General features: G+C 34.7%; 1 protein-coding gene across 1 annotated transcript in view; it reads right to left on the bottom strand.

Moving 5' to 3' along the window:
• LOC109095779 (low-density lipoprotein receptor-related protein 1B-like) overlaps positions 1-14,013 on the bottom strand; it is a 281,776-nt gene that overhangs the window by 140,331 nt on the left and 127,432 nt on the right. The window contains exons 6-10 of the mRNA XM_042764066.1: positions 11,200-11,457; positions 9,706-9,868; positions 4,214-4,436; positions 818-1,004; positions 465-608 (exon numbers count right to left, since the gene is read on the bottom strand). Of these exons, the coding sequence (XP_042620000.1) occupies positions 465-608; positions 818-1,004; positions 4,214-4,436; positions 9,706-9,868; positions 11,200-11,457 (975 nt within the window). The remainder of the gene's footprint in view (positions 1-464; positions 609-817; positions 1,005-4,213; positions 4,437-9,705; positions 9,869-11,199; positions 11,458-14,013) is intronic.

The raw sequence follows: 14,013 nt of genomic DNA, 5'->3' as shown, positions 1-14,013 counted from the left end.
ATTATATTTTTACTGTTACTTTAAAAAAAAAATAACGGATTGCATTAATCTTGTAAAGGCAACTGTATCATATTTGTTACACACATTTCTAAGGCCTCTAAATTATCAGCATGATCAAAACAATCTTCTACATGCCTTCTATCGTCTTTTTGATGCTTTATATTTTTTAGCAAGTAAAAGGTCTTTTAGTATCATTCTAAGTATAACCATTACAATAAAAACTACAGAGCTACTGTATGATCATAAATCTTTTTTAGGTTTTGTCTTTCAATAAAGGTTAAATAAACCAATCGATTTTGCAGGCTATTAATTCATAATCCGGCCTTTACAGGGTTATATGTTAAACTGACAGCCTTAGTTATTATTATTATTAATAATTAATTATTATTATTATTATTTTCACAACATCACATTTGAACAGCTATAGTGCACAAAAGAAAGGATGTGAACTATGGTGGACTGACTTTTGCAGGACAGTCCATCACTTCCCAGGCTGAATCCGGTACGACAGCGGCAGCTCCGGGATTTGTAGCTCCCGCTGAGAAGGCAGATGTGCGAGCATCCTCCGGGTTTACCATAAGGGTCAACTTCACACGCATGGCCCTTGACTGAAGAGAGGACACTGGTGTTACATTTGCAGTTAGCATATTCATATATACATATAATCTTGAAGAATGTATTTTTGTATTAAAATATATAATACAAAACCTCAAACAAAAGCTAAAAAGTGTATGATGCAGAAAAAACAAACCCCAGATGCCTAGACATGTTGTTCAGTCTAAACAAACAATTCAAACCAGCCTAACACATACTTTACCTTTTGGTTGACTGAGCTTGTGGTAAACCCGTATTGTTTTTGCATTTCCTATGCTGGTTAGCGTCTCCGGGTCTGTGACATTAAAGCGATTTATCCGTAAAATGTCTACCACTGCTCCACTGGAGGTTTCAGAGCGAGTTGCGTACAAGTAGTCCTCAAAGACAGCTAATCCATGCAGGTGGGCCACCTAGAAAAAGGAGCATTGACTACTTCAGGTTGATTAGAACGCTCAGAAACTACTTAGCTTGGTAAATATCACCTTGTAAGCTCAACAGAAAGCAGAACAGCACAGAGACAGTACTTGGTATTTCCTTTTGATTCAACATCAAATTAGCCAGTAGCTTAAGCTGTTATTAGACTTAATTTGACCTGGCAACAGCCCACAATCTGAATAAGGGGTGCAGATTTGCAGACAGACTGGAGGTAACTGAATTGTGTTGATATGCATTCAGGCAGTTCAGGAAGTTCGGCAGGGTCAGCCAGAGTGCATGTGTTTCTCTGGGGACACCTTGGTTCTGTGCAGTGATTCTAGCTTACATGTTATCTCTGCAAGCAACATGTGACAGGAGCAGACTGGGAGCGCTGAACCCCACCCACAAATACACACATGTCAAAATGTGCATTGTGCTTCACCTAAACCCATAGAGAGATAACCCTCTTTTTCCCTTACTGCAAGAGGTAAGAAATAGTGGCAAAATAGTGTGGCTCGTATTCTCATTTTAATATACAGTCAGATACTCAACCATTCCTCCCGGGCAAAAGTGGATATTCCAGTATCCCCCCAAAATATCTGGACACTAAATGAACAATTAAAATGACAATTTTGCTATTCTAGCAAATACTTTTAATCAAGTGGTCTTTCGATCAGTTTTAGTTGATGTACTGTATAAAGTCAGTTCACACAGGGGCCCATCATATTAATAATTAACATTTCCTGAACATTTAATAATAATACTATATGAAAGCCAGTTTCCAACTCTGAACCTCTTTGAGGTCAGTAAAGTTTTTAAAAAGAAGTATATTAAGTTCACCAAGGCTGATCTGATCGCAACAGTAATATTATAAAATATTATTACAATTTAAAAAAAAAAACTTTTTTCTATTGGAATATACTTTTATCATATCATTTTTTCTTGTGATAGCAATGCTGAATTTTCAGTAGCCATTACTCCAGTCTTCAGAAATCATTAAAAAATTAAGAGTTGGTGCTCAAGAAACAATTCTTAGTATTATCAATGTTGAAACAATTTGTGTCATTCAATTTTTGTATGGAAACCATGACTTTGCATGAGGTTGCATTTATTTAAAATAAATATCAATTGGATGTGTCATTGCTAAATAAAACTATACATGTCATTCAAAATCAATCAATACATTTTACAGAGCCCAAACTTTTGAATGGCAGTGTATGTATAATAGACAGTTGTGAGATATAAAATTGCCATTAAAAATAAAATCTCAATTAAGAGAATGTCACAATGAAAACTTTTTTTTTTTTTTTTTTTTTTTTTTTTTTTTTTTTTAATCAGAGGAGGAATATGTTAAAATACTTTTTTTGTGCAACTTTTGGCTTGAATGCTTGCTAGAGTTAAAATAAATAGCACTTGGTTTGAAACTGTGTTATTTAATAGAATGACATTCATGAATTTTTAAGTGCAGTTTAAGTGTCCACACATTCTGGGGCCCACTGTATATCAAACATAATAGTTTACAGTGGAATGTACAGTATATTTGAGAATACAGCTGAGTGCAGTAAGTGAGGTTAGAGCAAACCATCCTTTAAATAAAAATAAAAAGTTCACTTAGAAGGGTGCCTAATTGGAAAAGGTGTCATTCCACAAAAAGGAACCCGTTTGAACAAATTAAGTCAAAAAAGGGAAGATACAGTTTTCAGGCCTGGCAAAACCTCACCTTAATTTGCGATGGAAATTAAATGTGTTAGCAACCTCTCACCAGTAATGTGCGGCTCGCATTCAAGAGCACCATTAAACCCTGCATACAGTCATCCGTTGCTCTATGTACGTGTCCTTCTACACTTTTCAACAGTGAGAAGATCTTTGGGTTGCTTAGCTGAGGTCTACTTTTGAATAATAATGATCCATAATTACTGTCCTCTTAAGTGCACTTCAGGTAAAATATTCAAACAGTGAATCTGTTTTTGTATCCTGTGTGTTCATTTAGATTAATTAATGCAAGAACTAGCTTGAGAAAATAAAATGCAGATGAAGCCACACACATACAGTTGCTGCTGGGTATAAATGCCATTACCAATTAATACTTGAAATCAATCTGTGTACAACAGTGTTGGTTTCTATCTTCCCCCATCAGGGATGATTAGAGTCTTGCATCAGACAGACAGACAACCTTCACTTCCCTTCACATCACCATTGTTGAGTATGTGCATCACAAGAAGCTGTCTGTGTTTAATTTCACTATTAAGAGCTCAGCAAATTAAACAACATATTTTTTAGATTATTAAAGTGTGGTCACTTTAGCAACATTTAAAGGTTTTACAGACAAAAAGGTCCATAGTCATTTTGTCAAAAGCGTTGTAATGCAGCTCACAGACAGGTCACTTCCAAACCAAACAGTTTTTGTTGATAAACATGAAAAGATTCACATGACCAACATGAACATGAGCAACATCAACCTGGGAAACTTTTTCAACCTCATGCATAACTCACAGTCACACAAATTCAAACTGAAATGACTGGGTTTTCCTGCACATATATTTTGCCAAGCAACAGTAAATTTGACTGCACCTTTAGACTGGAATAACTTTAAGAAGAACTGTCTTTTATGCTAATCTGCTGCTTAGCTACTACATTTTTTATGTAACACACATACTCTACCATTCAAGTTTGTGGATCATTATTATTATTATTATTATTATTATTATTATTATTATTATTATTATTATTATTATTATTATTATTATCATCATCATCATCATCATCATTATTATTATTATTATTTTTTAAGAACTTCAACAACAACAACAACAATAACAGAAAACAAAAACAAACAAAAAACAAACATTTAATTGGTCAAATGTGACAGAAAATACACGTATAATGTTACAAAAGATTTTTATTTCAAATAAATGCTTTTCCTTTTAACGTTTTATTCATCGAATAATCCTGCTTTACATGATCATTCATAAATCATTTTAATATGCTTATATTAGAATGATTTCAGAAGGATCATGTGACACTGAAGACTGGAGTAATGTTTTTACTAAACTCTTGATAAAATAAATACAGCCTTGGTAAGCATAAGAGACTTCTTTTAAAAACATTACAAAAAAAAATCTTTGACCCAAAACTTTTGAACAGAAGTGTATAAGGCAGTAAAAATACAAATCACAATATCAAAAAAAAAAAAAAAAAAACTTACTTGATATCCCTGGATGATAGTGTATCTGTTTTTGCCATTGTAATCCACCATTTCAATGTAATCAAGATATGCGTCAGCCCAGTACACCAATTTTTTTACCAAATCCAATGCCACTGCAGTTGGCTGTTCAACCTTATAATCCACAAGTCGAGTTCTGTTGGTGCCATCCATGTTGCAGCGCTCCAGTTTGGCTTGATTCCCATAGTCAGTGAAGAAGAGCATCCTGCAAGTGATCAGAAAAGAAAGTGCAATTAAAAAAAAAAAAAAAAAAAACCTTTTGAGGTCACCCAAAAATTCAACTTCTATCCTTATTTACCCATCTTCATGTCATTCCAAACCATAATGTATTTTCCATATGTCAACAGCAAGAATTGACCAAGGAAACATATGAAACACTGTTTCCTATTCCCTTAAAAGTACACATTACTGTGGCTGTTCCTGTATATATATATATATATATATATATATATATATATATATATATATATATATATATATATATAAAACATGTTGTCAATTAAAGCAAGACCTCATTAGTGACATGCACAAATGCATTTATCAAATGACACCGTCCTCCTTTGAAGTATTTCAATTACAGTAGCCCTGCTCCAAAAGGGTTCCTTTTTTCCCCTTTGTGTATGCAAATTAATTATTAAAGTAGATGACCAAGCTACAAAAAGACTACGAGTGAATGCAAAATGTGCTAGACTGAGTGTTCAAGCTCTAAAAACATCAGATACCTAATGGCTGATACTGTAAAACACATAATTTAATTAGGAATCTAACAAGGAAAGAGTTCACACACAGCCAGTGGTCCCCAAGTGCTTAATTGCTCCAGAGAAGCAAACATAAAACATAAAGGAAATTAAAAAACTTCACCGTAAGGAGCTTTTTATCATGACAGATCCATCTCGTAGTCTGTTGTTATCCAGAATTCTTTGCAGCGCAGTATCAACCTTTTCTTGTAAGTCATTCATTTGTCCCTTGGGGACAGAAGTCGCAGAACTCATTAAATGTTTCAAAGTCAGACTTCTAGCTGATTAGAATATTAGTAAAAGATGTAAAAAAAAAAACATGTCTCTCTAAGGCTTCTGCTTCTTGACCCTTATCAAGTCTTTTGTTTTCTGAATGCTAGTATTAATTGAAACTTGTATCAGTGATTCCTTTCCTGCCTGCCAACAATAAAAACTAATTGGATCGTGTAACACGTTCCAGTACACTGTAGTGTGTTTTGCTTGCTCTGTGTTTCTCAGCCAGATTTTTTTCCTTCACATTTGGAACATTTCAGCTCTCAGTACGGAAACTGATACTACATTGTTCCATACAGAAAAGAACAATTCATACCAGAAGGGGAAAGAAAAAAAAAAAAAAAAAAAAAAAACGGGGAGCAATGTTCTGTTATGTTAAAAGCCGTTTCAACATGATTAAAAATCAGATAGACATACTCTCAGCCACATCCTCTGACTGCCCACAGTCTGACCATCTAATGCATATTGTACAAAAAAAAACTGGAAAGCACATTTTCAATTTGGCAAGCTCCAATGTTTTTAACTTGACATACCATCTTAAAAATGCAACACTCAGTTAGCAAGCTGCTTAAAAGTAAAGAATAAATACATTATATAATAATAATAATAATAATAATAATAATAATAATAATAATATACAATACTGTTAAAAAGTTTGGTGTTCGTTAAGAAATTATTGCTCTTATTCAGCAAGGATGCATCAAAGGCATTTATAATGTTACAAAAGATAAAAGAAAAAAGATGAAGAGATATCAGCATATTAGAGTGATTTCTGAAGAATCATGTGACACTGAACACTGTTGACAGTAATGACGCTAAGGGACTATTTTCAGGGACTAATTCCAAATTAAGTACAGTAATGAACTATTAACTATGACTTTTACCTCAAACTTCTAATTTGCTGCTTATTAATAGTTAGTAAGGTAGTAGTTACATTTAGATATGGGGTAGGGTTAAGGGATCTAAAATATGGTCATGTAGAATAAGGCATAAATATGTGTTTTGTACATTCTAATAAATAGCCAATATCCTAGTAATATGCATTAATAAGAGTTAATAGTGAGAACTGGTCCCTAAACTAAAGTGTTACCAAATACATTACATTTGGAAACACATTAAAAAAGAAATAAGACAGTTTGCAATCTGCATAGAATATATTTAACATATTAACTTGTGATATGTATACTGTATTTTAGATACACATTTATATATACATTATTTAATGTTATTGGTAGATTAAGAATTTTCTTTATAAATGCAGAAACTTAATAATCATTTTCAGTGTTTGTATGGCAAAATGACAGAATGGCCTTATGTCATCATTTATGTAGTTATTGCTTTTATAAATAGCTCAGTTTGTTAACAGTCAGAACAAAATATTCTTCCTCCAAGCAATGTAGCAACTTGCTACGTTTATAGAATATATAATCCTTATCTAATCAGAATCTAGAATTGGAATTATTAAAATAATAATAATTTAGATTTCATAATAATTCTTAGTGACATTCAACAGGTCTGAAATATCTCCAGACAATGAAGGGAATAAAGCATAATGAATTAAAAATAAATCCATAACTTGTTTATATGCTGTATATCACTCTTGCACTGTGTTTGTGTGTTTGAGGCAAACAAACATTTTCCACTATTGTTCACTGTATATTCTTTAGACATCTGATTCTAATAATACAAACAGATGAGACATGGATGCAGAAGATATTCTTGCAGTGAATTTTCTCATACCACATAACAATAACCACAGAATGATAAATAAACAATACTTTATTTGTTTGGTGGCTAGATAACAAACTCAATAAGCCCAGACATACCACAACACACAATGGGAACCAATCTGACCCAGTCGTACATCTCATCTGCTGCTTTAGACCTTTCAACCCTGACTTTAAGTAATCACTGCACGGTGACACAATGGTCCAACCCAAACCCGAACCGCAGGGGAATTTCATTACTGGAGAGAATACTGAACAGAAAATGCCTCCCCTTTCTTTCACCAAGACAGATTACCAAACAAGAGGGGGATAGCGGATGTATAAAGATTTGTGCACCGCTTTGTTTTCATTTTGCTCTAAATCAAATTCAAGTTTAACACTCTCTCCTCAGTTAAAAAAAAAAAAAAAAAAAAAACTCTCACACTGCTTTTTCAAATTGATTTAGTGATTTTAAGTTAGACTTTGAAAAGCGAGGTTAAAGCAAGTTCAGGCTTATTCCCTCTCTGGGATTTTTGTTTCAAATTAGAAAGCTAAATTTTACATAAAGCCTCTCCAAAAGCATACAAGAGGCTTTTTCAGGAAAGCAGGCAAGAAAGTGGACAAAAAATATGTATCAGAACCACAGACGAAACACTTAACGTTCCATAACTACTACGCCTCATGCTGAGCCACTATCACAAACTACCCCAATTTCTTTTGTTTTCACTCAAGCGCTCCAGGCTGACAGACCTCCTGCGTTCCCTCAGCCTCCTTCACACACAAGCAGCTCCAACTTTACCTCGCCAATTACTGGAGGAGGACCAGAAAAAGCAGAACGGCTATGTAATGTAGTAAACTGCATTTTGCTGAAGCCTGGAGGTTTAACCACTGCACTCCTCTCCCACATTCTCGGGAGGAAACTGGCTGGATGCACTGAAGGGCATGTACAAATGTGAGAGAGCCATTCCCGTGGGTTATGTTCATGTAAACGCACCAAAAAAAAGTGTTTAAGTTGGTACAATTACATGCTCATCATGGATCATAAAAGGACACAAAAAGGCACGTTCACAGTGTATGGAGGAGGAACAGTGTTGAGCTTGTTTGATAAGGGTAAAAAGGGCCAGCTCCAAGATTTTTCCTAAACTGGATTTTCTGCTTAAGTTCGGCCCTGTGAGGTGAATAAGGGGATCTTTCAAAACATATGGGAGCCCAAGAGAAAAGCTCAAAACCAGAAGCATATGTTTCTAAAGCCATATCTTACAGCATATGTACTGCACACCGAGAGCTTTGCAGAGTTGAAAGCTAGAAAAACAAAGCAATTCTGTATCTAGCCAAGCATTTCATTGGCCAAGACTGATGTGTCTGCTTTCACTCTATTTGTACATTTTGTACAACTTTTGATTTCAAATTTTATATACCTATTTTGTCTTTGCACATAATGCATTTATAATATCCTTCAGTACATACAATACATTGATATATATTTATATGTATGCATTAAATTAATTAATAAACTAATGCAAAGATATCTTAAATGTCAAAATAAATTCTATATCTTATCTTATAAAGCAAACAAAATATATTTTTATATTGCTTTATTTATATGCACATTTGTATAATTTTACATAATTTTTTGAGAGTGAACAAACTGGCAAGGTTTTTTTTTTTCTTCTCAGTTTCCTACAGACACCATTTTGACCATTGATATTCTTTGATGAAAACGATTTTTGGCACTTTTAACCTTAAAGCAAAAAGACAGCCGCCATATTGAGTGTTACAATTTGCATCATTCATGTGTATAAATGGACCATCTCTGCCTTTTACATTAAGCAATAAAATTTTAGCACTAAAATGGCAAAAAGTAAAGTGATGCAACTGGAGAATTCAGCCCTCTGTGCATTCCATTCAAAATCTCTTGAAAGTTTTTGAACGATCTCTGAGGTTGTTGATGATCACAAGAAAGAACACAGCATTTAGACTCAAAGAGATAAAAGGCTGTCATTTCTTTTAAACATGCCTTCATACAGGGTAGTCTTAGGATTTAGTTTTTGTCAGAGTCACAGCACGAAAACAAAAGGTTGACAACCACACACACCGAAGAATGGAGGTGAAATTGATGGCCTGGGCTCTCCTTGCAGTCTTTAGTCTGCTGAACACCAGTGCTACAATTTAGGTTCACTGGGCACAAGGCGTCTCATTAAAAAAAAACCCAGAACGGAGTGCTCTGCCTGTCCTTGCACTCTTGTGAATAAATGGGACAATCTCTCTCCTGAATTCCTATTCTAAGCTCACTGGGAATATTACCAATTGCGCTCCTTTTAGCAGCTAATAACTAGAATAATCATGCTGCCCTTCTCTCCTTTGAGGACTCTTTATGTTCTTTTACTCATTTCTCCCGAAACATTTCCACAGTCACTATGCTGACATGAGGGACCCGCCACCACCTTGTTTCAACTGCGGCTTTGTGGTGTCAAAGCAAAACAAAACTCATGTTAAGCAAATTTCTGCAAGGGCGTTCAAGACTGTGGGATGCTGGATAAATCATGGAATACTAATGGCACTCCTGACTGTGGGAGTCGTAGCACAATCATGCAACCAGACAGTGTCGAACAGAAGAGTAAATATTTAGCTCTGGGAACAGTACAGGCAAGACACAGTCTGAGAAGTATTTGCCTAAAATATTGCAATATATGTGAGAGGATATAGATCATCAAAGGCCTTGTCAAAGAAGAAATCTCACTTCATCATTTCAACTCACCCCATTAGAGGATCCAAAGCGATTGCTTTAGGGTTCAACAGGTCGAGGTATATCACTGTAATGCAGGTGTCTCCATACTGGTTGCAAACAAATATTCTGTTGCTTGCTTGATCCACAAAGTAAAAGTTTCCTGTGAGCCAGTCAAAGGCTAATTGATCAACATCTGGAACAAAGGAAATCATGGTCATTTTACACAAAACAAGATGATATATTGGTGTGATCATTAATTGGCATATGTTCATGACAAGTCATAGAAAATTCTCATCATGAAGTATTAATCAATCAAACATATTCATAAAAGACTTTATTCATGAAAATAAATTCCTAATCTACATATTACAGTTGCTACTTTTCCTTTTTCAATAAATATTTTATTGTTCAGTGTTGTTCAATGTATTATATAGAATATTCATTTAGACAGAATATAAAAATTACATAATTGTAGCATGTTAGCATGATAAACAAAACTAGAAGAAATAAGTAAAACAAACAGTGCACTTTTTTAACTAAAAAGAAAATGCCTTCCATTGAACCTAACAAAAAGTGCCCCATAAACTAAGTCATATTAGTACAATTTATTTACTTTTTCAAGATCATAATCTTGGTCCATTAGAGGCTCTTAATGCACTGCACCAGACATGAAATATGCTATAACTGAAATGCATTGCTTTAAGTCATGAAGAAATTATTGGTGTAGAGGCTATTGTTTGGATCAATATCCCAAAATGAGAGCATTTACTTATTCTCCGAATCAACACGGTAAACTAATAGGCTAAATGAGTAATAAATCATTTTTGAATTGAGATCTTTTAATGAATATTTAATGAATACTGTAGGATGAACTACACAAATGTGCATTAACTATTTCATGTAGCGGTAAATAAATTATAAGCTCTGTTAGCTTCCATACAGCTTGCATTGATAAGCACTGTGCAGTCAAGCAGAACTCAGTGTTACACTAAATGTTTTATTCAATATGAGAAGATCAGGTCTAGATCAAAATTTACTGAACTTTTAACAACTTTAAGCCCTGTTTCAGATTTTTATTTTTTATTATTTATTTATTTTCGCATTAGTACTTTTCACACTAAACTCAGTACTTGGAAATTAAGAATGGGCTCCCTCAAAGGCCATGAATTTTAACTGAAATGCATACTGTCTACAACTGAAAAATGTCTATAGGTAGCATTTCAAAAAATAATTACTAATACATCTATATTTTCTGGAAATACACAAATGATGTGTGTATTTTAATTAACATATGTATGAGTAATTCTTATATATATAACACTTAATTTCTTTTAATTTTATTACAATTGATATGTCATTAAATTGGAATTAAAATTCTGGAATTTCTAAGGCAGATTCAACTTTGAATTTTTGTGAACAACCATACATTTTGTTATCTTGCTTGGTCTCATCACTTCAAAATTAATCAATGGTTTTCTTTTACAATATTGTAACTTTAATGTAACTGTTTAACAGGATCCATACCGTGGAGATTCTGGACTGTCTTTACTTCCTGTTCTTTAGTAAAGCCACTTGCTTTCCTCATCCTGGCACACCGGAGTTGTCCGGAGGACTCTGAGGATGTGACCCAGCATACCGATTCCTCTTTATGGTTGAAATCCAAGCCATGAGTTCCATTTGAGTCCAGTTGTTTGAGGGTTTGCAGGCGGGATCCATTTAGGGCTGTGATTATAATATTATCAGAGCCTCCAATCAGCAGTGCTGCAGGGTTTTCACCAAGCTCTGGAATAGATGGATAGGAAAATAGTGACAAGACAGCTTGAGGCCAGGCATTTCCTGGGCATTCCACGCTTTCAGTAGAACAGGATAATACAGGCTTCTGCAGAGGGCACGAGTAATTGAGAATCATGTCTCTTAGGAGAGAAACCCATTTTCAGAACACAGCAGTGAGCTAGACATTTCTGTTTTTATTCAGTTTTGCGAAGTATTGAAAAAAAGTATTTGAAAACTGAAAGTGGGTATTATACTCACATTGTATAATACAATTTGTGTGTGTATATATGCACATATGTGTGTGTATTTCTCTGTCTGAGACACACACACACACAAACTTGAGCAAGGCACTGAACCCCCAACTGCTCCCCGGGTGCCGCAACATAAATGGCTGCCCACTGCTCCGGTTGTGTGTTCAAGGTGTGTGTGTGTGTGTGTGTGTGTGTGTTCACTGCTGTGTGTGTGCACTTTGGATGGGTTAAATGCAGAGCACAAATTCTGAGTATGGGTCACCATACTTGGCTGTATGTCACGTCAATTAAAGGTATAATATAAGTAAAATAAACCAACAAAGATCTTTCCTTTAAATTCTTTTGCAGTGTACTTATTTTTAAAAGTCTTATTAAACATTCACCTTTCTAATGGCTATGTCATCCTCTGCTGGCCCCCGTCAGACGGCCAGGAAAAGAAGATGCATTGAAATTTATATGCATGAGGTTTTATATCTAATGGAAACCCATAGTTATCCCAGTGCAACAACCTCTTTCTACTAAATTAATATTAATGTGGGTGAGCGCTGAGTTCAGTTAAGTTTATGGGTAATGATATTCAGTTTATTCCTCATAGGAAAGCAGTCACATTGATTAAACGTGGGACAGATTCTGCATCCAGCAGCAAGGTGCACCACTGCCTGCTAGCTATTTACCACCGAGCGTACAGTGGCGTAATCTCCATTTAATTTAAAACACATATTCAAACCAGTTGCAGTGCACCACACCAATAGAAATACAAGGACGCTTCATCTTTTTAGGTCACAAAATGCTTTGCACTAAGCATCCTTTGAGGCCAGCATACCTAGTACGTGTTGTAACAGACTTTATTCATGAATTGTGTGTACTGAACATAATGAATTTATGCAGGAGCGATTTTACCACACCAGTGTTCATAAGACTTCAAATGACCCTATGGGCCTTAGAAAAGCTAAAAGTCAAATTGCATAAAAGCGGTGTGTATAATTTCCCAGATAGTTCCAGTCAGTTATAACAACTTTTATGATTTGAAATGGATGTAAATCAACTCTTAAAATGTTAATCAGAGGTTTGTATACAAATATGATGCTTAAATTGATACTCTGCAGTGAATTGTTTCCGTCAGAATGAGGATTCACTGAAGAATCATTCTGATGGCACCTATTCACTGCAGAGGATCCGATGGTGAGCAAGTGATGTAATGCTAAATTTTCAGATCTCCAGTTCAGCAAATTTAAATTTTTGAGTGAATTAAATAGAGAAAAAAAAGTGATACTTTATAGAGATCTTCTCTTGATCCACTTATATACATGCTCACTATGTTTGCTCTAATCCAAATAGTTTCCCACAGCTGACACTGTAAGCAAGTGAAATTCAAATATATGGAGCATATTTTCTCCCTATTTTATAATAATTCTCACAGCTGTAGAAAATCTAGTTATTGAGCATTTGGGACTCAATAACACTTTTTTTTTTTTAAAAAAGAAAATTTTATTTAAACGACTTCAATTACTTGAGCCTAAACAAATGACCAATCTGCAAAAGGGATTAGAATCCATTTAGAATTGTGGAAAGGGTTTTCCCTACAAAACCATCTTATTACAAAAGCAGCCGATTTAATGATAAACTTGATTGGATTTGAGGCTGGTGGGGAGACACTCTCACAGGCAGGTGCCATTAGGCAAGTAATCATTGGCATGGACTGATAAAGACAGAGAATAGCTGTCCTTCAGGCCCTACTCTTCATAAAACTCCACCGCACTTAATCCTCAATATCTGGCTTATCTTCCACCAATAGCTCCATTATTTCTGTCCCTTGGCACAGCAACACTGATATAAGGACTGTAGCAGAATATCCAGAGCAAACTGACTCAATTTTCAGGTCCTTATGGGAATGAGAGGCTGAACTGATTTAGTCTGGATTCATATGTGATCCCTGAAAGCTTACATGGAAAAGGCAAACCTAAGAACAGAGAAGAATTTCTATAATTTCTATACATACATACATATAATTAATACTGACTTGCAGAAGAAAAAAATAAGCTAAATTAAATTTAAACAAGCATTGGCTTAGTAGAGGGGCATATACTCACTTTATAAGGTAATTTGTCAACCTAAAACAAACAATTCATGGATGGTTTGTGAAGATTTGTGAAATCTTATGTTACAACTTCCCTCTGTGACAACTAGCCCCAATGTCCCCTATTTGTGTGGCAATCACTGAGCAGAACTGTGTTGTTTCAATACAAGTCATTTCAGATACACACAACATCTAATCAGCATTACATATTTCTCAAGCAGACATTAGAACATGTTT

The sequence above is a fragment of the Cyprinus carpio genome, chromosome A9 (genome assembly GCF_018340385.1).
Source record: "Cyprinus carpio isolate SPL01 chromosome A9, ASM1834038v1, whole genome shotgun sequence".
NCBI lineage: Eukaryota > Metazoa > Chordata > Actinopteri > Cypriniformes > Cyprinidae > Cyprinus > Cyprinus carpio.
The sequence above is the reverse complement of the archived record's forward strand: the minus strand, read 5'-3'. Positions and strand labels throughout refer to the sequence as shown.